At 39.6% G+C, this 26,383-nt stretch overlaps 1 protein-coding gene across 2 annotated transcripts; it reads left to right on the forward strand.

The window, feature by feature from the left end:
- Positions 1 to 3,998: 3,998 nt before the first annotated feature.
- LOC117264105 (neurocalcin-delta B) lies at positions 3,999 to 24,831 on the forward strand. 2 transcript variants are annotated; one of them, XM_033637925.2, is made up of 4 exons: positions 3,999 to 4,208; positions 18,341 to 18,774; positions 21,150 to 21,255; positions 22,657 to 24,831. In XM_033637925.2, exons 2-4 carry the CDS (start codon positions 18,397 to 18,399, stop codon positions 22,749 to 22,751), a joined length of 579 nt encoding a protein of 192 aa, XP_033493816.1. In that variant the 5' UTR covers positions 3,999 to 4,208; positions 18,341 to 18,396; the 3' UTR covers positions 22,752 to 24,831. The 2 variants fall into 2 exon arrangements, with proteins under 2 accessions (XP_033493816.1, XP_033493817.1); XM_033637926.2 differs by having other exon boundaries at positions 18,344 to 18,774.
- The last annotated feature ends 1,552 nt before the right edge of the window (positions 24,832 to 26,383 follow it).

A 26,383-nucleotide genomic window follows, 5' to 3' on the forward strand; every position in this document is an offset into this window, starting at 1 on the left:
CTGAAGAGGCTCAACATGCAGCACTCAGCATGTCCTGGTTGAGAATAAATTCACCCTTTGGGTAATCCAGTCAGCCTGAGCATAAGTCTGCTGCTCATGACGCACAGGTCGACTCAGTAGAGCTGGCCCTGTTCTCTGACTGCTGGAGGATCACCTGCTCCTCACTGGTGTCCAGTGCTTTGTCTTCTGATACAGGGAACACTATAATATTCACTAAACATCTGTAACCACTCAGCAGATCGTGATATCACATATTGTTCAGTACTTTTCAGTGGAAAGTCAGTGGAAACTTTGAAAACAAAATCATAACAGAGACAGTAACAAAGTCATTATGATGCAGACTTCTACTTTTGTTGTGGAGAACTTTTCAGAAAGTGTAACTTTCAGAGACCTTTCCTCATAAGATCACAGTCCTCAGCCTCAGGGATGGCTGCCAGAGAGCTTAGCTCACCTTAGAACTTTTGGGCACACTCCTCAGCGGGTTCAAAGCAGTACAAGGTTAGCGCTGTGTGTGGTTAGATAACAGATAATCAGTGAGAAGAGGTGTTTGGTCCTGTACTGTGCAGCTCAGTAGCTTCTCCATCCAGCACCAGCTACTTAGGCTTGTCTCTAAAGCCGTTGTTACCTAATGACAGAGCCCGTGTAGAGCCATGGGCCGGCTGATTTAGAAGGTGGCTCTTCAGTTCAAAGCCTCTTGGCGTTTGAGCTGTGGCGAACCAGAACTCACTGGTGTGTGTGTGTGTGTGTGTGTGTGTGTGCGCGCGCAGAGTTGGGGATTGCTCTCCAGTCAGATCAATGTTATGCAAACCTATTAGTGAGAGGTTGCAGTGCTAGCTCCACAGTACTCAGGGACTCTCCCTCAGGGTCAAACTCACTGATGAGCTCTCTCACTCCTGGTAAGAGTGAATACAAATGTTGTTGCTGGTTACAGCCAATGACAGTGGATTACAGCATTACAATACCAAATAATGCTACCATGATGCTGAATGGCTCACCCTCAAACTGCACTGGTGCTGACGTCAGAGAATCATGATCCAAGTTGATTGATTGAAAATTGGGTCATTGACATTTCATAAGCTATTGTGTAAAACATGCAAGTTTTCTTATTGTAATTTTAATTACAACAATGTGGAATAAAAACATATAGATGGCCTAAATGAGACAGGACAAGACAAAATTATTTGTAAATTCAAAGGTACAGTGTGTAGGGTTTAGGGGCATATATTGGCAGAATTGAAATATATATAATAAGCATGTTTTCTCTTGTGTTTAATGACCTGAAAATAAGACTTGCTGTGTTGTCATTACCTCAGAATGAGCTGTTTATATCTACATAGCGAGCAGGTCCTCAGCCATGGAGATTGCTGTGTTGCACCAGCATGTTTCTGTAGACCATCAGCAATGACAGTGTCAGAGAAACACTGACTTTTAACATAAAACTGCTTTATTCATTGTTTTTACCGGTTTAAATCACTGGGCCCACTTTTGGAGAGGAAGAGACCTCTGAGGATAATTTGGCTCCCGCTTAAAACCTCCTGAACGTCTGGATCAGAAATAAGGTGAGCATATTAATTTATCGAAGAACATATGTGAGCACAGATTAGCAGGTGCTGGGTTAGCAGCCCGTCTGCAATATGCCAACAGCGTAGGAGAAACACTGATTTGAAATGTGAAACAGCTAATTCAGCGTTGTTACTGGTTTTAATCACTGGGTCTCCTTGTTTTGGAGACAAGGAGACTTCTGCAGATAATTCGGCTCCTGGTAAAAACCTCCTGAAGGAATTCTAAGCGGGAGAAGTTTCAGCTGGTTGCAGTCTGCAATCCTCACCACTAGATGCCACTAAACCCCCTAAACCTTTCATACTGTTCCTTTAAGGTTTGTATTGTTATGATCACAAATTGCATGCCACACTCTACAATATTTTGAGAACTTGATGTTTTCTCTGAATGCAGGACTATGTTTAAAGGTGGGGATACTCAACTTACTTGGCCCGGTGGTCACTTTTGCAAAATGACAGGAGGCCAGGGGCCAGTTCAGTAAATTAATTGTCTGTTTTCATGTTTCCAAGTTTGCTGTCTGCACTCATCTTTGCTAAGAGGCAAACTGAGTCGCAGCACAGGTCAGGTGTACGCAAGGGTGCTTCTAGGATCGGGAACATTCGTGCCTTAGCACAGACCTCTGTTGGGGGGTTCGGAGGATCCTCCCCTGGCCCGTCTTTTGAAGCTCTATTTTTAGGCTTTTTTATTCACTCTGGCACAATATTAAAATTTAAAGTACAAATAAATTTCTCAGTGTGATTGCATTTATTTTCATTGTTCATTAGAAAATTGTCACACAGCACCCTTTTAGCACCCTTTTGGTCGTAAGTTGAGTATCAGTGTTTTATGTCCGTGTACAACGTACCTTGGGAATTAATAAACCTAGCATGAACCACAACGTCCTCGGTTCCAGTCTGGCTGGAGATCTTTGCTGCATCACTCTCCCCCTCATTTCTTCTTATATCTCTATAGACCTACTGTCTATAATAAAGGCCTGACATGACTCCCTAAAAAATGCTTTTGCACCCATATTCACCTTGGGTTGGATGCACACACATTCCACCTCTGACTAATTATGATGAGATTTGTTTTCATATTGGTGGAGCATGACTGCTTGCTGCATACTGACCTTAGTATGATGTTGCATGTGTCACCATTGGTGTATGCATTCATACATGCATTTCAACTCACTGTGGCAATATCAGGGTTTATATAAGATCATTTACCACCAAAATTTTAAGGGACAATGTTATAGCGGTCATTAATTTGGACTGCGGTATTACAGAGAAGTGCAGCATGAAATTTTATCTGACATAAGGTAAGATGATGCCTGTCTGCATGTGTCCTGAATGCTTTTCAGACATTTATAACTTCTTTATTACAGTATGTTTAGTTTTTTTAAATTTTAGCTTTTGAGGTCAGGAGGAGTTTGCTGACTCAGCTGGCTGGAGGGGTTCTCAGTGTACTTTATAAGGCCATTAAGAAAATGCTCCCTGGAACACCGCCTGAATAAGCCCTGTGGCTTTGACTTCCACTAATCATCTTAGGCAAAGCGTGGCTCCCAATGTGCCTGCAAGGGAACACCTGTACTGTACTGGGCCACTGCAAATGCATGGTTATCATCACCATAATCTCTTTCATCATCATTATCATGCAGTACTCAGAAATGAATAAGCTTATTATGTTGTCAGTCCAACAGAATATATCAACCAGAGGTAATTTGAGGTAATGTAGAAGAAAAAAAAAACTAAACAAAGTCTACAACTATTTATCTTTATCATTTGAATCCCTGCAAAGGATTAAGTTGCAAATGCTCCTCATTAGGGAAAAACAGCAAGGCGGATAAATACACATAATGCATGCAAAACTATGGCTAAAAATTGTATTTGCATCAAATTACATTTGCATCAAAATAAAAGTAAGTAGCAAAGACAACATAAAAAAATAACACTTAATTGATCCTCAAGGTGCAAAAGGGATAAAACAGCAAAGGAAATGGGGAGATGTGCACCATGAATCACAATTAAAGAGAAAGATATAGAGATATAAATTAAATACAGGACATTATGCAGTATATGTAGAAAAAAATATATAAGATAAACAGAAAAAGGGAAGCTATATACAATGTAGGCCTATTGTATGTGCAGTATTGTAGGTGGTATGTGCCAAAACAAACAGGTTTCACTATTAAGTGTCACAATTTCTTCACATTCCTGAGGTATTTAAAACATTATAAAACACGCCAGCTTCACTACACTGCCACTCTTTAATACTACAGAACTACTTGTGCTTATATTCATATTATAACCATGTTTTAAAGAGTTTATAAGTCACATAAACAGCTAACTTCTGTGTGTGAATTTTTCACATGCTAATCACACGGATGGGCCGGGTTCTTGTTGCCACGACAACGCGGCTTCCCCTGCCATTGGCCGCCGCGGCACCACGTGACGAGCAGCCTGACGTCACGGCGAGAGGCTGCAGGGCGAAGCGGAGTCTGAGCAGCGGAACAAGCCTGGCAGAGTTTGGACTGAGAGCAGCCGGGAAACTGCAGCTCCTGAGTGGCTCCTGCAACCTGTTGCCCCCCTCGCCTCTGAAACTTTTCGACACGAGGTAATGGACTATTAGGGAGACTTTGAACAGGCCTTCCACCGCAACTTAAATACGAGGTAAGTTGTCGCTAATGTTGTCCCTCCCTCGCAGTTTACCCGCTTCCTGTTACTTTTCCTTTCTTTTTCTTTTTTTTGCCTGCAGCTCAGGTGAGATGAGTTTACAGGATGAAGCGGCTACTTTACATCCACAAACTCTTACTAACACTATTATTCACCTGTATAACACAGCAGGAATAACTGTGTGCTCATTTTCTTCCACAACTTTGCAGTTCGCTAGCATTACAAGATGCTAGCAGCGGATAAAGCTTTACCTAGATTTCTAATCGGATGAAGCTGCTTCTTCTTCTGTCCCAAATGAACTCTCAGGGGAGCCGGTACAGGTGCTCGTTGTCTTTACACACTCTCCATATTTAATTGAGGAATCAGTGAGGACAGGAAGTGAAAAGGGAGTCCTGCCACCACACAAGGTTGAATGAGAAAGGGTATCTCATTTCAGCAAATACACATCAGTCAGTCAGTGGATTAAAGCAGCGGACTGGTGGTGCTTCACCTTGACAAGTGAATTGAAATGCCTGTTTTATTGTGAATGAATGAATGAATGAATGAATGCTGTTTGTGATACTTCCTATACAATCTGTTATAGTTCCCAAATATTCAGAAACAAAGGACTTGGGTAGAAAGTAGCACTCAGAGCTTAAGACATCTATACATCTAGTAAAGTTATTAAACACTTGCAGGTTTCATCTCCTTAAAAGTGAGGATTTGTAGCTTTCTCTTGTTTTATAGGCCCCAAAAATTGCAGTTTCCCTCAGCCCAAAGTGAGGTGTTTAAATTACTCCTACTCGAATATGTTTAATAAGAAACTTTACACTTAAACTTGTCTTTAACTAGAGCATAAATAACCCATTTTCCATTATTTACAGTCATTATAACTTTAATTATTGCGAAGTCATTGATTGTTTAGTCTATTAAATGTCAAAAGGTGAGGGCGAAAAAAGGATCGCAGTTTCTCTTGAGCCCAAATCCAAAGACTTAAACAATATAAAACAAGTAGTGCTGAAACATTAAGTCCATTAATCGACTAATGTGGTGTAGGCCAAGTCATTTATAAAATAAAAATGCCAAAAATTCACATGTTCCAGCTTCTATAACATGAGAATGTATTGCTTTTCTATTATACAGTATACAGACTAAATAATTGAAACAAAAAAACAACCAGCAAATGAGACTAGTTGCAATCCTGCATTACATGTCTATCAGTGGACCATACTGATTTCAGGTTTTCATTAGTAAGTCAAGCTGCTACTGAGGACTGAAGACAAGTTTGCTGCCCCTCAAAGTGACTTGTAGAATTAAGAGTCTCTGTGTAAATTTACTTTTTTTCTGGCTGGTGACTTGTGGTAATTGAACACCACTGGTTTGGTTTTGATGTGGGATTTAAACAAGAACCTGTCGTAGTTGAATTTCCTCTGGCGGTCCCTGTGAAGTGTTGACGAAGTGATCGAGAGCGGGCGGTGTTGTGGAAAGACACGAGCAAACACATGAGGAGAAAATTAAATGTTTCAGTGATAAGACGAGCTCGAGTTCACTGGATGAAAAAAAAAGTTGATGCAGGAAATGAGAGGAAACAGGTTCACTCACGCACAGTAAACGGAGAACTATCACAGACACATGTAGTGACATCCAGTTTTGCTGTCTTTAAAGCTCTGTGGCTTCCAAATGTCTGAAATGTTTTTAGGGAATTTAAACCACAACTGAAGTGAAATACTCCATCTGGCTCCTCCTTTCACTTCAGGCAGCCAACACAACACAGCAAGAAAATTTAAAGACCTGCAGAGGTGCTGATGCAAGGGTGGAGTCGAGATAATAGCCCCCTTGGTGTCAAAAAGCATCCCTCCGAACATTTCAAGATGCTGAACTCTTACATGCAGATGCTAAATTTGAACAGATGTTCTATTTTTGTGTGCGTGGGTTTGTTTTGGGCCAGACTGACCACAGTGGCAGCATCCTCTGTAGTTATGTTCGTCTGTGAAGCAGTCACTGCTCTTTTGAATTGAATTAGACCTTTTTTAGAGAAAGCGGACGGGGAGAGTGATCAGGAGAAAGCACAGATGAGTGAAAGATTAAATTGAAGGGGGAAGAAAGCACTTCAAAAGCTGAGATAAAGAAACAGATTTCGGCCTGTCACACAGATAATATTTTAGATAGAAAGCCGCCTTTCACACATGCTGTGCAGCAGATATCAGTGGCTGAGAGGGGTGGGAGTTGTTTAGTCATCGGACAGATTGACATTTCCATCTCTGTAGCCTTTGTCTTTACAACAGGCTGTTTCAGAGAGAGGCGCCCTTTTAGATATTCAGTGCAAAGTAAACAGCACTCTCCTCGTGCAATCAGTGACAATTTGCTGCGATTGTGTGTGTGTGTTTGTGTGTGTGTTTGTCCAATCCTGAATGTGCTGCAGCTCTGCCTTCTTGGAGTTGTTGTCAGTGACACTTTTTTATCTTGTTCTCATTCGCTCCCTCATAATGGCTTCTCTGTCATGATTGTGGTTTTCTGCAGCGCCTTGACGCACGAAGCTCTCTGGCTGACAATGGGAGCTCATGACATGTGTGCTGCATTATGATGAAGTTGCTGCCTCAGGTTTCTCAAAGGCAGTATGGATGGGATTTGGAGAAGTAAAGAAATGGTTTAAGAAATAATCAAGGAGAGAAAGAGATTTTTAAACACGTTGTTATTCACGTCAATTACATTTGAAGGGTGCCATTAAAGAAACAAAATGTTGAGAACAATAAAACCCTGTCAATTGTGCAAATATTTGAGTCGTAATGGCAGTTGTGTCGGAGCATTTGCCAATATTCACATTCCACTGATGTCCATTGAAATGACAGATAGAGGCCATAATGAAGGTAGTGTTGTGATAAACACAAATATTAAGGAAGTGTAAGAGGAAGTTGGGGCTATTTTTAGGGCTGTTGCTATGAAACTTTGTGTTATAGTAGTGATTTGACCTTCAGCCTCAGTTTAATGTGAACTGTTTTATGTTGGGGGAAGCTGGCTGTAACTTACGTTTACTTCATATGTAGACCAACATGCTGATTATTTTCTCAATGAATTGTTCAGTCTAATTTTTAATTTTCAGAGTCTTTGGTGGCGTGCTCAAATTTCTTGTTTTGTCCGACATTGCTTGGTATCTGTACTCCATAGCCTTAAAGTTTCGACCAAATAACCCTGCACCAAGTAGCACTGAAACTTCTCCAATCAGCTAGTACTTGCATTTGAAACTTTTCTGTCCAGATCCAGAAAAAAATGACTATTTGTATGTTTTTCTCACAGCCAGTCACCGCAAATATTCTTTAATTTAATGTGACATGTTGCTGACCATTCTAGCAGCTAAAACCCACATAGTCTTTGGTGTGGTGAAGTGTATATGACAGAGTTAACAGTTCAGCGTGACGAGATGCCACCAACATATTCGAAAGTACACTGGCATTTTACGCAACTGAATGCTTCCATTCACATGTGGGTATTGACTGAAGTAGAAAAACGGTAACAAATAAGGTACTGTATTGGTATTGGTATTACTTTGAGGGCACTGGTATTGGTTCTGGTATCATAATCTGTTAATCAATCTCCAATTTTATCGGCCATCACTCCAGAAACCAACATATATTGAATTTAGTGTCATAAATAACAAAGAAAAGCAGTAAATTCTCACACTGGAGAAGCTGGGAGCCAAAGTCAAGTCAGGTGTTTCAGCTTTAAACCAAATATCCATGTCAGGAAACTGTGGCATCAAAATTATACAAATCAGGAACATTAATTTAACTTCTAGAAGTCAAACAGTCTTTTACTTTTACCTGACTTTCTAATCCTTTTTGCTTAGTGGCAGTTGTTCTGCTGAAGACGTTAGTTTCCCCAGACAGACTCTGGTACCGGTCGAACCAACAGCCCTGACCTTATACTAAATAACACAGGAGATAGAGTTGCAGTCAGACATTCAAGGAGCCATTAAAGCATGCTACACTGAACAGCGCTCCTCACGATACTTGTAACGTGAGCACTGGTGCTCCCAATGCTATGCCGTGCTGTGTTCGACAGTGGTTTGAAATGTGCTGCTGACATGTGTTTGCGAACGGGCTGCCAGCAGAAGACCTTTGCTGAGACTGATGTATGTGGTGTGTCGAGATGTTGAGGAGACCTGCAGGGCATCCGTTTTAGATCCTGTAAAATTTGAGACAAATGGCACAGCTGAGAAGCTCGTAACCTCGTAGTTCATACACGCCAGACTTATAAGAGTCATGGCTAATGTGTTTTAACCTTTTTCTTTTTTAAGTATAGTCATTTGTTGCAGAGAACACACACCATGCAAGCTTTCTGTGCTCAACATTAGAGGCTAGTTTCAGTTGCTTTACGCGCTCTGACATGACTTTGATGTTCTCAACATGCTGTTGGTGGTCTTCAGTCGCTCATTTGCAGAGGTAGATGTGAGTCTGAGATTAAATGAGTAGTCTTGAGTTGGGTCTTTGATGTGCTGTAGGATCTCAGTAGTGTTAGAGAGTTTGCTGCCATGTCAGCGTTTGTCGCCTGCACTGAACTTAATTGCACTTTAATTACACTGATGTTGATCTTTGGCAGAGCGTCCAGAGTCAGTTGTGACAACAACCGCCGCCTTTTTTAGTGTCAACAGCTTTCTTAATTGCACATAAATGTTCTCCACCTACAAGATAATGTATTTATTCATGTACACACTTAAGCATGGGAGGCCATAGATTCTTTATTATTACGTTCACACTGACTGATATAATTTTTAGGGTAGGGGAATACTGGCTGTGCTTTGCAATACTGTATGAAAACAGGGACGCCATTTTGCTGCAATGAAAATGATTGAAGTGGGGCGACCTCTAGCTCACCCAGTAGAGTGTGTGCCCCATGTAGGCTGAGTCCTTTGCAGCAGCCTGGGTTCGTCAAGTTTTCCTTTTGAAAAAAGGTAATTGGTCGCAATATATTGCAGTAGTTTATGTTATCGGAATACTCAGCATATCCCCAAATGATTAAAATCCCAATTATACTGTATCATGACGTCAAGTATCGTGATGATATCATATCGTGGGGCCTCTTTTGAGTCCTGCTCCTTATGTTTTTGTCCCCTTTTGTGCCCTAACTAGGAGACAGACAGACAGACTGATAAGTCATTTCTTTGAGCAAAAAATGTCAAAAAAATCTCAGCTTTCAGCTCCTCCCTGATGGTTTCTTTCCATGCTGCTGTAAAAACAGTTGTTGGACTGTGTTAATCAAACACACATCTCTGTGCTCTTGCAGAATCAATTACTCGCTTAAACAGCAGAGAAAAAAGACTCCTTGTGATGTTGCAGTTCTCAAAATCATGTGTCTGTGCCTGAGATCAAAATTAACTCTAACTCGAGCTGCTGCCTCTCAGGTTTGTTCCAATTTGTCCTCGGCTGAACGGGTTTAATCTGATAAAGTAAAGTTGTTGTTTTTAGGTATTTTATCACAGCTGAAATGAAACCTAATTATTTAATTTTGACCTGTGGGTGCAAACAGCTCGCAGATCTTGCAGGTCTAATAATTGCCTGTCTGTTAGGTGGAGAATGACTGGCCTCAGCTCTGCAGGCTGATCACAGAGGGATCATGTTGCATTATGAATGTATCATTCATAAACTCGCCATCGCTCATCGGGTCTCTTTCAGTCCCCCTTGCTCAGTCAGGCCTCCCCTCAGCTTTCTCCTGCTGTCTGGGATTATCTGTAGGACCTTTGGTTTAAGATTTACCTGAAGGATCTAAATGGAGACTTGTGCCTGTTACGTAAGCGGGCAACAAGATGTTCCAGGAGGAATGCCGTGTTGAGGGCTTTTGACTCAAACAGCAAGAATGAGTCAACCGTTCAGCTGCTGCAGCTCAGTCGTGTGGGATTTCATCCTCTTGCTTCATGTCAGGAGTAAATAGATGTCTCTTCAAAATAAAAGCAGGTCATTTTCAGTGAATGCAAAGATATGAACCCTCATTACTTTTGCATTAAATATTGAAATGTGTCAGGTAATTAGAGTGTGCATCTAATAGTGTTGTGTGAGATTTTCATGGTATGATAACCATGTCAGAAAATAGCACAGTATTACAGAATTATTATTATCATATGTCAAAGTGGCTCTAAAAGGAATGACTATCATTACTATAAGTGAAACTGGAAACTGTTTTTTAACTGGAATTATGTGTAAAAAGTAAAATAAAACTTGAAACCATTTTTTAAAAATGGAAATTTGTGTAAAAGTCTCCTTTGTGGAAAAAAATATTCTCAATACAGTTGCATTTGTCCAGTTTCGTAGATAAGCAAATGTGCTCGGTTTGATAATTGTCAATTTTTATATCATGGTACACCTTAAAACCGGTATACAGCTTCAACCCTAGTTGTGACGATACTGGAATTTCTAACTTTGATTCAGTACCTTGAAAAACATCGATACTCAAACATCTACTACAGGGAAAAACTGACATTAAGGGCATTTAATGTAAAACATTTGTTAAAAGATATATATATATATACGTAACAAGGCTATAACATGACAACGAAGACCTTCCTCGTCTTGTTTAGTAGCAGAGAACAGCAGAATGACTGTAGTAAACATTAAAAATCGATACTGACAGTAACAGAGAGCGATAAACTGCAGCTGGTACCGGTGTATGGATACAGTGAAAAATGAATACTGAAACCAATAAGCATTGATAAATCAATATTTTTGACAACACTAGCATCTACTACCTAAGGTTTCAGGGTTGCTTACTTACAACTAACAGTTGTTTTCATTATTAATTAATCTGCTGATCATTTTCGTGATCAATTCAGTCTTCGACCGACAGTCTAAAACCCGAATACATTAATTTTACAGTCATATAAGGTTTATTTGCTTGTAGTTTTAGCTCTATTTCAGATACTTACTTATTTAAATCAGTAAAAATTTCCAACTAGTAGTGTTGTCAGAAATACATATAGATTTGGAATATCTGAAACTGTGACAGTACTCATTTCCCGCAGTATCAATACACCAGTAGCAGCTTGCACTCTTTGGCTCTCTCTTATTGTTAATGTTCACTACAGTTATTCTGCTGTTCTCTGCTGTCATGTTAAAGCCTTGTTATATTTATTTATTTAAAAAAACAAAGTATGCACTCAATCTCAGTTTTACCACATGGTATTGAAAATGGTATCAGATATCCATATTTTTCAAGGTATTGTATCGAAGTTAGAAATTCCAGTGTCATGACAACACTACTAACTAATGTATATTTTTTTCAGGCAAAGCTTTTGAACATTGTTTCTTGAGCAATTTATCATTTGTTGTTAACTGGAAAAAGGGTTAAAATATATTTATTTTCCTCAAATTAAGTATTGAGGCTCAGGTAGTACCAGTATTTAAAGAAACTTAAATGTTCCATGAATGCTTGCTTCAATGCTTTGTGTTGGAGTGGAAACCATTTATATTTAACAAATATTAGAGCTTAAATGATTAGTCAGTAACTTGGTTTACAGAAAATTAAGCTGCAACTATATTGATAATAATTTTTATTAACTAAAATGTTAAACAGTCACTGGTTTACGCTCAATGTGAAGATTTGCTTTAAAAAAATATATATATTATAGTTAATGTAAAATCTTTGGGTTTTGGACTATTGGGTGGATGGTAATAATAATAAAATAATAAAAAATAATTGCCGCAGTCTTACACATGACATGGCTCAAAATTAACTTGTTAATCCACCGGCCAATGTCTGTTTGAATTTTACCAGCTACTAGACTGCCACTGTTTTTTTGGGCTGGTGAGTGAAGCAAATTTACGAGCCGCTTGGATATTTTACCAGCATTCAGCTGGTGGATGGTGCTAATTTTTTACCCTGCTTACAGATGAGTGGATATTGTTTTAATAATTGTAGATGTGTAGCTTGCTGTAGTCATTAGATACTTTGAGTCTCTTGTTGGTGCCACTGATGATGTTGTTCGCTCTTCAGGTGACTATGATGCAGGGTTGTTGTTGGTTTTAGGAGTTAAATCTGTCTCAAAGCCCAGCAGGTTGATCTTGTCCTCTGCTGAACAACATGTGTGTACTGTTGGTGTGACTGCTGGATTATACCTGCACAGGCTGATGTCACTCTATCTCAGGCATGTTCTCCTCTCAGACGCACTCGCAAGCTTAAGCAAGTGCCTGGTGTCCACTAGCTTGTCTTGACCTCATGAGGTGGCAGAGGTAGAGACTTGGCTCGATCACGTGACCTGTCCACTTGTCAAAGCCTCGGTTATGTAATAGGGCCATCAAAGGTCTGCCAGCAGCAGCAGCAGCAGCAGCAGCAGGTAAGAGCCTTAGCGGTTAAATGTAGTCAGTGATCTCCGAGAGCCAGGAATAGCTGAGATCTTAGGGGTGACTTGTTGAAAGGATGTTCGGTGGAGGTCTGAGCTCTCATCCCATCATTGCTTCTTTTAACATATACAGAAACTTTCAGCCAGGAGCATGGGCGGATTATGAGACAGTGAGCCTGGGTACAGACATGAGAAGGCCCAAGCACCTCTCCTACATAGGAGCAAGAGAGACTTTAGAGTTTTTAAGCACCTTTTTGCTGCTGTTTTGTGTCTCTTTGTAGTCATTTTGTGTCTCTTTGCAGCTGTTTTTTTTTTTTCATCTAATTTAGTCATGAATCTTTTTATGTCTCTTTGCAGCTGTTTTGTGTGTCTGTAGTCATTTTGTGTCTCTTTGTGTCTCCTTGTAGTCATTTTGTGTCTTTATATGTCCCTTTGCAGCTGTTTTTTCATCTAATTTAGTCATCATAAGTCTTTTATGTCTCTTTGCAGGTGTTTTGCATCTCTTTGTATTTCCTTTTCCTAGTCGTCATGAGTTTCATCGTGTCTCTTTGCAGCTGTTTTGCATCCCTTTGTCGACATTTTGTGTCTTTCTGGTCTTTTTGTGTCTCTTTGTAGTCATTTTGTGTCTCTCCCTGATCATTTGGAGTCTCTTCCTGGTCAGTATGTGTCTCTTCAAGTGTCATTTTGTAGATGAAGGCCAGGGGGCCACCCTGAGCCTGTGCCCGATAGGCCCGTTCAGTAATCCATCCAAACAGTAATCCATCCATAGACGGGAGAGAGAGAGGGATGGGGTGCAGTGCTAGCATTAGATTTTAAATTACATTACACTTGTTTGGCAGACTCACAACAACTTACATTTTTGCTCATACACACTGTACACATGGAGCAATACCTGCATGTCTGTGTACTGTGGGAGGAAGCGAAAACCCACAGGGAGTGACATGCAAACTCCACACACAAACAACCCCCAGCTGTATTGTCTAAAAACCAGCATAACAGCAACATATAGATAAGTAAAATTGTGAATATGAAAATAATAGAGCATCCAGTATGAGACAAAGACGAGTTCATAAGACACAATAGAGCTGCAACGAATTATTTCCGTCACCAATTAGTCAATTAAAAATATTTTCCATTAAATGTCAAAAAAAAGTGAAAATGTCATTATAATATGTTGCTGTGAAGCCAGTAAAAATAACACTAATTAACCTTGCTTCCGTCATTTAGAGTCATGTGGAGAGAAACATTTTAGTCGGCTCTGTGTGTGTAAACAGTTTGGCTGAAAGGCGTCTGTATGATTAGAGCCGCAGCTGAAAGCAAACAATTAAAACAAGCCGTCAGTTCTGCACAGAAAGTATAATTAAATGCTATCAAAGACAGCGTGTAAAGTAATATGTTGTTGTTTTTTTGTTTTTTTTTTGCCAACTGGCTGCTAAAAACGCTTCGCAATCCATTAAAATATTTAAATGCAGGTTGCACAGAACGTACTGCTCTGGGTTACTGCATGAGACAAAGAAGGAGCGGGTGAATGAAATGAATAGAGTTAGTCATGATGACGTCAACCTGTTGATTAGCAGATTGACAGTCTGATATGTGTGTGTGTGTGCAGGGTAGACTGACTGTGTCTGAGATGCTCCCAGTTGATAGTCACACCTCAAACATGATTTATGTATCCAAGTGAAGCAGGCTCGAGGTGCGACAAGAAACATTTCTAACTTTGATTGGGTGCACACAGTGAGTAGGAAAATTACGGTGATGTTGTTTTGTGTACTTGGTTTCTATGGTGAAGAACCGACATTAGCTTTCCTGCTGAAGTCTCCTTCTTATCGATCTTACAAACATGAACACACGTGTTGTCCTCCCCCCAGCTTGTTGAATGAGCATGTTGAAAAGTGCTCCATAATGTAAGTTTAGCTGCAGCACATTAAACTGCATGTATACCTGCCAATGTCACTTTGGTCCAGTCAGGCTATAGTGTGATCATTATCCTTCTGCCCACAACATGTAAGCTACGGTTTGTTCTCTTTGTCTCACTTCCTGGCTGCAAAAATTCAAGATTGTGTACAAATATATGGCAGACGTCAGACGCTGTTTGCAGATTATCAGTAAAGTTGAGGTTGAAGTTGAACACAGGAGAGGACGAATTCAAGCTGTTCCTCTCACTGTGTGCTGTTGTGTAAGAGCTTCTGTCATGGTCCTATGGTGAATCTAATTTAACAAGTAACAAATTCAGTTGTTGAATCAGCTGACAAGTATTTGCTGGCTTGTTATCGCCACCAGGCGTGAGCCGACCATGCTTTTGGTGGTGTGTGTCTGAGAGTTTGTATCTGTCTGTCTTCAGCTAGTCTTGAATACTTTATTTGTGTGCACATTCATGACTGTATGTGCAAAACTTCTCATGGTTGCAGTGGTTCATAATTGTTGAAAAACCCGACACCTCACTCCTCTTAACCGGCTGGTAGGGGCTCAGTTAAAAACAACGGGCCACATTTCGGTCTTCGTTGTGGCTCAAAAACTAAAAGATGGTCTCATTTTGAATCAGAGCACCTGCAGATTTATTCTATACCTGATATGTCATGATCCTCTAAAGTCAGGCATGATACATGAGTAAAAGAAAGTCCTGTTTTGTCATCTTCGCTGCCATCTTGAATGTGAGGGAGCTCTAGCCACCTGTTGGAGATCTGCACTCTACAGAGCAACTTTTCTAGTTTTAGTTTTGTTTTTTAGTTTATGTCTAAAACAGGAACGCCAGTACTTGAATTTACACCCTTAAGATGTATTTCCATTCAGTTATGTATAATTCACAATCTTTGTCCCGGGGAATCCTTTATTTCCTTTCTTTATTTCCTCTGCTCAGGTTGCTCAGGTTTTTTACAGCAGACATTTTGATGTCTCACGGCAGGAAAAGCACAGGTGTAAATAATGATTTAATAATGATGCGGTCCATTTAGGAGCTTCAGGGTTTTGGTGCTGTGCATGCTGGCTCACTGGAATGGCTTACTAGGACATGTAATCAATAGTATTTGTTACACCTGTGCTTCCCCGGCGGTGACGAGCCGAAATGTCTGCTGTGAGAAAAACAGTCCTGAGAAGAGGTCTAATCAGAGAGAGTAATTGAAAACGCCTGTGTTCATGCAATATGGGTGTGCTCACGGGCCTTTAAATGAAGATTTTGGGAGTATTTCAGTGGTAAATTTGCTCAGGCTGCAACTAATGATTATTGATTAACCAGTGAATTATCTTCTTGATTAACCATTTGGTTTATAAAGCACCAGAAAACAGAGAAACATCACAGTATTGAGCACAAAAAAATGTCTTGTTTTAATAAAGTTATCTACGAGCATATTAGCCGATACCTTAGCTTTTATTGTTGTGCTGTCAACAGCCCCCCGCATTGCTCCGTTCAGGTCTAGACTGTTTGCTTCGGTCTAATTTAAAGGCAGACGTACTTCCAGTCTGTATATCAGCAGTTCACACTGGACCCCCGCTGTGTAGCTGCTGCTGTGTTTTCTTCCAGGAGCAATGAGTGTCTAAACAGGTGTTAATCTCCTTTTCACGCTGGCATTGAATTGAACTGGGGGTAACAGCCGGGAAGTCATTAGAGGGTGCTGCCACATTGCTAGAGCCCATTGTTTACTCTGAGTTAATTAAAGGATTATAGCTGGCTGTTTTATGGAACATACGAATGTGAAACAAAGGGAGAAGAAGAATACTGAGTCCTCACATTAGCACTTAACAGAACTAATGAAAATGCAGTTTAATTCAAACTGCATCCGCTTTCTCGCATTTGTACAGTGTCACTTAAATTGCCAAAGTTGCTGAGTCAGTTTGTGCAGTGTTTTCAAGATGGTCTGTTTCCTGTTGAGTTTGTCACTGAAGCATCGCTTTCCATTAATGCCAAGTTTATTGTAATTAGCAAGAAGAGCACGCACATTGCAGCGAAGTTAACGTGATGGCAGCTCATTTTCAGTCTTGATGGTCTTAATTAATGCATCAGTGTAAAGCGCAACAGCGGTTTCATGTTTTAGCTCTGGGGTCTTTAAACAAAGTAAGAGGAGGCACAAACGTTGACCGGGAACACAGAGGTGACAGATTTTTGTTTCCCTTCCTGGAACAAGCTACCTGCACAGTAATTTGCTTTGGCCTGACCTGACATTGCTGATTGTATCTGTCATTATCCTCGACTAAGCTTGGAACAGCCTCTCTCTTCTCTTTAGCCCGGAGAGCTCAGCAGCAGCTAGCGGTCTGACGGGAAAGTGCTAAGCACATTAGCTGCAGGGTTAAATGATGAACTGCGTCTTCTGTCGAGTGTTAAGGCTCCCTGTTCATTTTCTGCAGCGACTCATTCATTACAGAGGAGTGTGATTTTTATTAGACACACCAAGTTGGGTCAGCCTGGTGGCTTGTATACATCTTTTTATACACTTGGAAAGCACAAGTCAAATTGGACTCTAGGGCTTTCTCTCATATATTGTGTCTGTTTCTTCAGGTTTTACTTCAAAAGCACCCAAACTAGGTCAACAAATATTTTGACTATTAATACAGAGGATGTGTATGTGTGTGTGGAGGCAACAGCATCGTAGTTCCTGCAGGAAATGGAAGCTGCATCTGCAGAGATGCACGCACAGACACATTGGCATGCATTGGGCTTATCAGCAGGGTGTGTGTGCTACACTGTAAGTGTGGGTGTAGCTGTGTGTGATTGTGCACCATGAAAACATTTGGTGGTCTTCTGCTGCAGGTGCAAGACTGAATTCTTGTTGTGCATGTGCACACGAACACACACTCAACTTAGAGATGATGTGAAGAAAAACCATTGACAAAAACAATGTATAATCCACAGTTTGTGTTGACTACTGCATTTTCCATCATGTAAACGTCCCTTTTTTAGAAGTCAGAGGTTAGTAGGGACCAATTTTGAGCAGCTGATGTCTCAGGACCTGTAACACTTCTACTCAAGTTTCAATAACAGCTCTTTGTGATAACAACACTGTGATGTTAACAGTGTATGTACACATAATGTCAGGGCACTCTGACATCCCAAAACTCCCCACAGGGTTTCCCACAGGAAATTATTTAGCAGTTTAGCTGGTATATGATAGCCTGTCTCGTTTTTAGGAGCTAAGAGGCAGACGTTTTCATCAGGAGCAGGCAGAGAGTGAATGTTGATGATGTGTGTTGGTGTTGTGTCCGCACTGTACTGTTAGACTGTATTGTCTGTGTCCTATGATTGTATTTATTATTCTGTTTTTTAAGATGTATTTGTGATTAGTCGATTTATTATCGGCTTATAATTTGTTAAGCTTATTGGTAAAATTCTTATTATTTTATGCCATTGCGTTAACCCAATGAAAATGCCATAGTAACAATGAATCATGTTTCCTAAATGGAGGCGTCCTTCAACGATGATGAGCTCAACTTCAGTGAAAGCAGTCGTATTCCCCTTTATAAGCAAATGAAGGACAGCCAGAAGGAGACAAAGATCCCCACCAGGCTGAAAGTGTCCAAAAATTAAGTCTCAACACCTAAGATATCTAGACTGCCACTGTCCGCTGTTAGAAGTAAAACATTTGTTCCTCTAAAACAGTGTCACTATTGTCCAACTGTCCTGGTTTTAATCGTTTATGTCTTCACAATGTGGATGTTGTGTCACGACCAATCACTTATTTTTAGTACTGTTATCGTCACATTTACAAGTTGCTTGTAAAACTAAAAAGATTTCTGTCCTTCCTCCTCCCTCTTGCATCAAAAAGGCTCAAGGTCATTTCAGATTGTTTCTAACAACCTTTTTCTGTCTCTCTTTCTTTCTCTCTCTCACCATCAGCAGTCTAAATCGCCGCTGCCCTCACATCACCCACAGCTTCATCAACAGCAGCGACCATGGGCAAACAGAACAGCAAGCTCCGTCCCGACGTCATGCAGGACCTGATGGAGAACACGGACTTCACCGAGCACGAGATCATGGAGTGGTACAAGGGCTTCTTGCGGGACTGCCCCAGCGGCGCGCTATCCATGGAGGAGTTCAAGAAGATCTACGCCAACTTCTTCCCTTACGGAGACGCCTCCAAGTTTGCTGAGCACGTCTTCCGCACGTTTGACGCCAACGGAGATGGGACTATAGACTTCAGGGAGTTCATCATCGCCCTGAGCGTCACCTCTCGTGGTCGGCTGGACCAGAAGCTGAAGTGGGCGTTCAGTATGTACGATCTGGACGGGAACGGATACATTAGCAAGGCAGAGATGCTGGAGATTGTAACGGTGGGTTTACTGTTTGGGTGTCAGTCTGTTTTGGTTCCCTCCATGTTAATTTCTGTTTCACTCAACCATTCAGACTCTGCTTCTCTAGCTTTATATATCCCTCAGTATTGCAGTGGCCATCATGGTAACGCCATCTTCCCTGGTCCTAAAACTTCTCCTGCAGCGAAGCAACATTTTGCTCAGCCATCCACACCAGCTGCTACATCATATATCCATCTGCCTCTGTGTTCTGCACCATTTGGCTGCCCACAGCAGGAAAACCAGCTGCTGTGTAATTTTAGAGACCAGCAGTTCCTCTCGAGCCGTCATACGCCTCTAAATAACACTTTGGTGTATTTCTAGAGGGGAGCTGCCCTCCTCTGATTCTCCTATTGACTCAGCAGTGCCGCATCCATCGGCTCTGCCGTTCTAGAGCTGTCCCCTCATCGTTTCCTCTGCGGCTCCAGTGTGGCTTTGCAACAAATAGTCTCACACGGGCTCCGCGTCTTATTGGATAAATGGTTCAGACTTCTGTCAGAGCGTCAGACACACATAGCAGCAATCCCTTACACATGTCGTTACATCACACATCGCAGTGCTGAAGCGAGCAGAGTGCCAAAGAATGTGTAATCCCATTCTCCAATCAGCGTTCTGTATTTATAGCGTGTGAAGTGAGCGTGTGTGTTTATGTGTAGAGGGCAAAATATGTCAGTCCAATGATTATTTTAACTAACATTTCTTGAGTTATCTTTTTTTTTTGGATTCACTGACGGTTCCCATGTCCATGAAAAGTTGTAAATAATGTTTATCACAATTACCTAGAATCCAATGTGGCGTCTTAAGTATTATAATTCGTCTGACCAATGCTCCAAAACTGAAAGATACTAAATTTCCCGGATATAAAACACAGAAAAGCAACACATCTTCACATTTCCAACCCTGTCTCCTAGAAATTCCACTTGTGTATGAGTAGATTGCATCCATAATTACGTTGTGGTAACGTAATCGTTGCCTGGATATGTTCAGAGACAATGTTTCTTTGAGTCAATGAAACACTATCAGTGAACGTGCAGGGACGTGTTCAGGGGAAATAATGGACATAGACTGTGATACTAGGACTTCGGGTTGGCGTCCATACTCGTGTCACAAAAGCACTTTGGTTGAGGTTAGGGAAAAATCATGATTTAATATGAAAGGTCATAATAAAATAATAATGGTAGACAGTGTATTACAAATGTGTTGCCTTTTTTGGGGGTAAAACAAATTAAATATGTTGTCAGTGAACATTTTGGTAAACATTTTTGCAACTTGCCAGATTAATTAATTAGCAACATTTCCTCATTATGTTAAGAGAAAACGAATCTCGGTCGTCGTTGTTTCCCTCAAAAGCATATTTGCTGTTTCAAATTAGTTGTATAAAAACAATTTCTAAGAGACAGGGCTGGCATACAAGAAGCTGTTACATGTTATTGTTACTTGATAAATTACTGAAACTAATTAATTGATTCATTTTCTGTCAGTCGATTTAATCTACTTATTTGTTTCAACTATATATAAAGTTTCTGTAACCTTATTTTCTGGAGTTATCTTTCTCAATAAAGCTGTCAAATTAGCGTCAGAACAACAATAACTGTTAATGCCAAGTACTTGATGAAGCGATAAGATCAGCAGAAATACTGATATTTTAATTTACATTATTTTAATTAATTATCCCTTTATCTACTACAAATGCAAAACATTTTCTAACCCCTATTCAAATGCTTGGAGCTGCTTGTGTCTTATCATTATATGTAATTAAATAATTTAGATTTTGTGGCTGCAGACTTTGATTGATCAACTAATTTAAAAAGTCAACACACAATCTAACACTAACTACCTGATAATAAGAATGATTGCCATCTCAGTGGTGTGTGTGTGATGCAGATGAACACAGCTGCTCTGGTTCTTCGCTATTTGGACAGATGAGCCAACACACTGTTCATTATTATGAGGAACACTTTTCTTGATGTATCTTTAATTCTAAAAGCCTAACCTACGTCTTTTAGACATGAAGACTTCCTGTGTGTCTCTGCAGAGTCAAATCAGGCCCCAGAGCCAAACATAATGAAAGTAATCCTTTATCTCTCTTCCTCCCTGAAGAGATAAGTTGATTGATGGATTGCATATACTGTATATTTCACTGCACTTTGCAACAATCCAGCTGATGCAACTGTGCTTGCAGTTGTGCTCCTGGACAGAATAACTGATATGGAACGTGATCCGACTGTAGACTCTTTATGGTTGTATTGTTTGTTGGAGTATTTGACTGAGATATCTGCTATGCAGTCAGACACATAAAAGCTTTCATAATGATACTTGTGTTAATAATTTCCTTCTGATGTGTCCCCCATCTTCAGGCTATTTACAAGATGGTTTCCTCGGTGATGAAGATGCCTGAGGATGAGTCCACACCTGAGAAGCGCACAGACAAGATCTTCAGGCAGATGGACACAAATCGAGATGGTTAGTTCTCAGATTTTTCCTTTCACTCTGCTGAAACAGTATGAACACAGCGATCCATCTCATATTATTTTATTCCGGCTGCTATTGGTTGATCAATTTTACATCAGCCTTAATTAAATTCAGTGTTGCCAGGTTTGACTGACACAGATCAGAGCCTGGAGCCTGTCATAAAAGGCTTTTATCACACAGCTATGATCAAATGATAACTCGAAAAAGAACAGTTTCAACCTGCTTAATAAATAAATAATAATTAACTGATTGGTCATCTATTATCAGCCTCTGCATGTTGAGCCTACTTATAAGGAGTCATAGGAGTGCCATAAAAACAGCAAAGTAAAAAAAAAAAAATTTAAAGGCTAGAAATAAATAAATTAAATTTTATAAAATAAATGCATTTAAAAATATACAAAACAATAATTACTTAGATGCAAAAATGAAAAATAACAAAAATGCTATAATTATTCTTTTATATTTTATTTGTATTTCCACATTTTTTTATTTACTTGTTTATTTATTATTTATTCCTCTTTGTATTTCTACATTCTTTAGTTTACTCATTTTTTAATTTTTTGTCTTTTTTATTAAGTTATTTATTCTTCTCTTTATCTGTCTTTATATTTCTTTATATCTTTATATTTCTTTATTTACTTATTTATTACTCTTTATATTTCTACATTCTTTAGTTTACTCATTATTTTTTTATTTATTTGTCTTTTTTTATTTAGTTATTTATTCTTCTCGTCATCTGTCTTTATATTTCTTTATATCTTTATATTTCTTTATTTACTTATTTATTTTTTATTTATTACTCTTTATATTTCTACATTCTTTAGTTTACTCATTATTTTTTTATTTATTTTTTATTTAGTTATTTATTCTTCTCGTTATGTGTCTTTATATTTATTAATATCTTTATATTAATTTATTTACTTACTTATTTTTTTATCCTGATACTTCCACATTTTATAAATTTACTTATTTATTTTTATATTTCCATTACGCATTTATTCTTTTTAATGGCTCTCCTATGACTCCATACTACTGAACTCAGTGCCCTGTCAATATCAGTCATACAACACAAAGGGGAATATGGGCCAGTGTATTGAAATATAGTCTAACTTTTCATTAAAAAAAAAAAAGAGAAAAGGTCACAATCTACCAAATTAAGGAAAAGAAGTGGATAATCACCCAGTCTGGCAACATTGGAGAAGTTCTGAACATGCACTCCTGCAGTCCAAACTGCAGGCAAATAACTTTGATAATGATGTGTCACATCACCTCAGGAAAGATATCTACTCTTTGTTTTGTTTTAATCTGTTCTTGATCATCTTAGTTCTGCTGTAATGAAGAAGCAAGACAGTTAAATAATAATCTCCGTCTCTCTCTCTCTCTCTCTCTCAGGTAAACTGTCCCTTGAGGAGTTTGTTGAAGGAGCGAGGAACGACCCCTCCATCGTGCGACTGCTTCAGTGCGACCCCAGCAGTGCTGGGCAGTAGGAAACTGGACTTTTTTCCCCATTGCAGTTTGTTTAATTTAACACATTTTCAAAACCTCTCCCAGCTGACCCACCTGAGATTGTTGACATTTGATCACTTGAGGTTTAGAGGCACATGCACATGCACACACACACACACACACACACACACACACACACACACACACACACACACATAGGCGACATGTAACTGTACATACTTCAAATACCAAAGCCTGCTGCATATATAATCTTTCAGATGCCCACACGCACAAACTGTACATGTGCCTCTATGCCAGGTCAAGCGCTACAGACATCACGGGTCTCATAAACGGTACAAACATAACTCACAGGATTGAAATCCCATCAAAGACTTGTTAAACACTGAATCAACGTTCTGCTACGTCTGTCTGGGAAGAAGGCCGGCAAGGATAATCCAACAGGTTCGTGAGGTACACTTAGCCGAATCCAAGTTCGCTGTTTCTTTTAATTCTTTTCTTTTTGAAACACGATCCCTGATCATTTTGTTTTCTTTTAACTGACCCGGGTTTTTTGAGTGATGACGGACAGATCTTCACAAAGTATTGCAGTCTAATTTCACATTAACACTGGATGAAATGAAGTATGTGAGTTTGGGACAACAAGTGTTCACAGCTTACAGTGTGTAGACAGGAGATCTGGAAAATGTAGTTTTTAACCATAGAAGAATTTTAGAAAGGATGAAAGCCGTTTTTTTTTTTTAATTTTTTTTTTATGTATTTTTGTGATGAATGTTACATCAAACCAAAACTGACTCAGATTTCTAAATGAAGGGGGATATTTCGACTACAGATTACAACCGTCTGTTGAAAGTGACTTTTTATGCCAAGTTCTGTGTCCTCACACGTACACACAAATCTACACTCACACCTCCATCATCATTTTACTGATAAACACATGAACTTGACACGTGCGTATAAACCGAGCTGTGATTCTCTTTCTTCAACTACGATTCAACATGTGTATAAGCAAAAAAAAAAAAGAAAAAAGAAAAAAGTTAGATGTTATATGAATATATAGTACGTTACTTATATATTCTTTTACTCTGTGATCACACTGTGGCGATTTGCCGCAGTGGAATTTTTTTTTTTGACATATAAATTATTGCAATGTGACAATAAACATTTTATTTTCTTTTACTTGACAAATATGATATGAAAGAAAGTTGTACAGTATATTCACTCATATTTATGCTAGAGATGTTATAAAGGAGAGGACCACACATATTGCTATGCATTCAGCCTCCAATATCCACCGCTACATTTGTTTGTAGCTTCTTTTTTTTTGTCCTTTTAAGAGAGGAAATAGCTACAGATCTCAGTTTAATCCCAAGATGCCCCTCTGCTGACACCATATTTCCCAGGAAGTGCTGGCAGTCATTAAGTTCCTGTACTGTGTGTAATCAGTGTGTAAGCAGTCTCCCAATGGTGTATGCGTCATAACGGTGCTACAATAGCATCTGCAAATCTCAAGTTTTGTGCAAATATGACTTTTCATCTCATGAATGTGCACCAAGTTTTAAAAACAAATGTTATTGTAAGACATTTTGTTTGCTACTGTGACAATATTTTTATGACTATGACACACAGTAATGACTCGCAGAACAATGCGCTGACGTTGGTAGTGAGTTAACAGCAGCATCCACCAAACCTCACTGTGTTTTCGAAGGATTTACTGATAGTACTGCTTCCATTCTGCTTAACTTTCACCTGCTGGTCTGAAACATACATGAAATATCGTAGTCTTCACAGGCAGATGAGTGACGGACAAAATAGCTGTGATAAATTCTCTGGGCTTCTGCACGTTTCAAGTAGGTGATCAGGTATGCCAGTCCCACATTTCACTTCAATAGCATCTTGTGGTCAAGTGCCAAATATAGATGAATCAATTAAAAGGAAAAAAACACAGTATTGTATCCATTTATACTGTACAGTTGATACCTGTCGAACAAAAAAAACTTTGTCACTGTATCATTTTGTAGATTTTGTATTGTTAACTTGCATTATGTGTTCTGTGTAGGATGTCCATTTTGTTATTCAAATAAAGACAAAATGGGAAATTGACTGATTGTCTTTTTATGTATATATACATTTATATATTTAGACATAATGTAGCATGTAATAAAGGCGTAATTACCCTTGTAAGCAGCGAGTCGGACCACTTTGCTCCAGACTGAAATAGCTGAACACGTATTGGATGGATTGTCGATAAATGTCGTGGTTACCAGGCGACAAATCCTGATGACTTCTTTGATTCCTTAATTTTTCCGTCAACACCACTATGGGAGTCAATTTTTTTTTGTTGAAAGTAACAGGATAGATCATCATGATATTTGCAACACACATTAATGTTTCACACAGGATGAATTGTAACTTTGGCGACTCCTTGTCTCACATCATCAGGTCAATAAGTTTAAAGGAACACCTCAAACACAAAATAGCTATTTATGTTTAAGTTATTCATGTCTTGTTACCTTGAATTCATAAGGAAAACTGTTATCGCCTGCTTCCAATACGTGAAGAATCCAAGAACAGCAAACATGTTTGATTGATTTAAGTAAACGGGGACCAAGTTAAACACTAGCAAAACTATATCAAAACTTCTATTACAGCTCAATTAAAAATCTGGAATGTGATAAGAGGAGAATATAAACTTGATCAAAAATGACCAATTATTCAATGGTGTGCCTCCGACCCTGCTTTCAAGCCTAATAAAATGGATAATACATTAAAGTCCTGGATTTTAAAAGGATTAACAACATTCTGTTCCCTTACAGAAGAGAGATGATTTAAAGAATTTGAAAACCTTAAGAAAGATTATTGTCTTGTCTCCAGGTACGCAGTCACTTTGAACATAACTTTAGAATTATTACAGACTTCAATGATCCAATACTGAGAGTATTTATTGATGCCCACAAAATGTCTCAAATAGGGGTGCTGTTTCTAAACTCTATAAAGGCCTTACAACAAGAAAACCCAACACTACAGAATATATTTTAAAGAAATGGGAAAGAGAAGGTAATTTGTCTATATCGAATGAGGACTGGCTGGATGTGTGTAAATTTCAGTGGAAATGCAGCAACTGCCTCAAGCAAGGGAGTTCAAGTATCTTGGGTTATGTTAAGGAGTGAGGGTAGAATGGAGTGTGAGATGGACCGGCGGTTTGGGGCAGCTTCTGTAGCGATGCGGTTGCTCTGCTGGTGTGTCGTGGTGAAGAGGGAGCTGAGCCAGAAGGCGAAGCTTTCGATTTACTGGTCCATCTATGTCCCAACCCTCACCTATGGTCATGAGCTCTGGGTAGTGACAGAAAGAATGAGATTGCGGATACAAGCGGCCAAAATGAGTTTCCTTCATAGGGTGGCTGGGCTCAGCCTTAGAGATAGGGTGAGGAGCTCGGACATCCGGAGGGAGCTCGGAGTAGAGCCGCTGCTCCTTCGCGTCGAAAGAGGGTCAGTTGAGGTGGTTCGGACATCTGATCAGGATGCCTCCTGGGCGCCTCCTGCTAGAGGTATTTCAGGCACATCCAACTGGTAGGAGGACCCGGGGCAGACCCAGAACATGCTGGAGGGATTACATATCTCATCTGGCCTGGGTACGCCTTGTAGTCCCTCAGGAG

The sequence above is a fragment of the Epinephelus lanceolatus genome, chromosome 16 (assembly GCF_041903045.1).
Source record: "Epinephelus lanceolatus isolate andai-2023 chromosome 16, ASM4190304v1, whole genome shotgun sequence".
NCBI classification, from domain to species: domain Eukaryota; kingdom Metazoa; phylum Chordata; class Actinopteri; order Perciformes; family Serranidae; genus Epinephelus; species Epinephelus lanceolatus.

What these genes read in the sequence shown, in the direction of transcription:
- LOC117264105 (XM_033637925.2), top strand. Translation starts at nt 18,397, where the DNA reads ATGGGCAAACAGAACAGCAAGCTCCGTCCCGACGTCATGCAGGACCTG. An exon ending in AGATGCTGGAGATTGTAACG is followed by an intron (nt 18,775 to 21,149) that starts GTGGGTTTACTG and finishes CCCCATCTTCAG; the next exon opens with GCTATTTACAAGATGGTTTC. An exon ending in GATGGACACAAATCGAGATG is followed by an intron (nt 21,256 to 22,656) that starts GTTAGTTCTCAG and finishes TCTCTCTCTCAG; the next exon opens with GTAAACTGTCCCTTGAGGAG.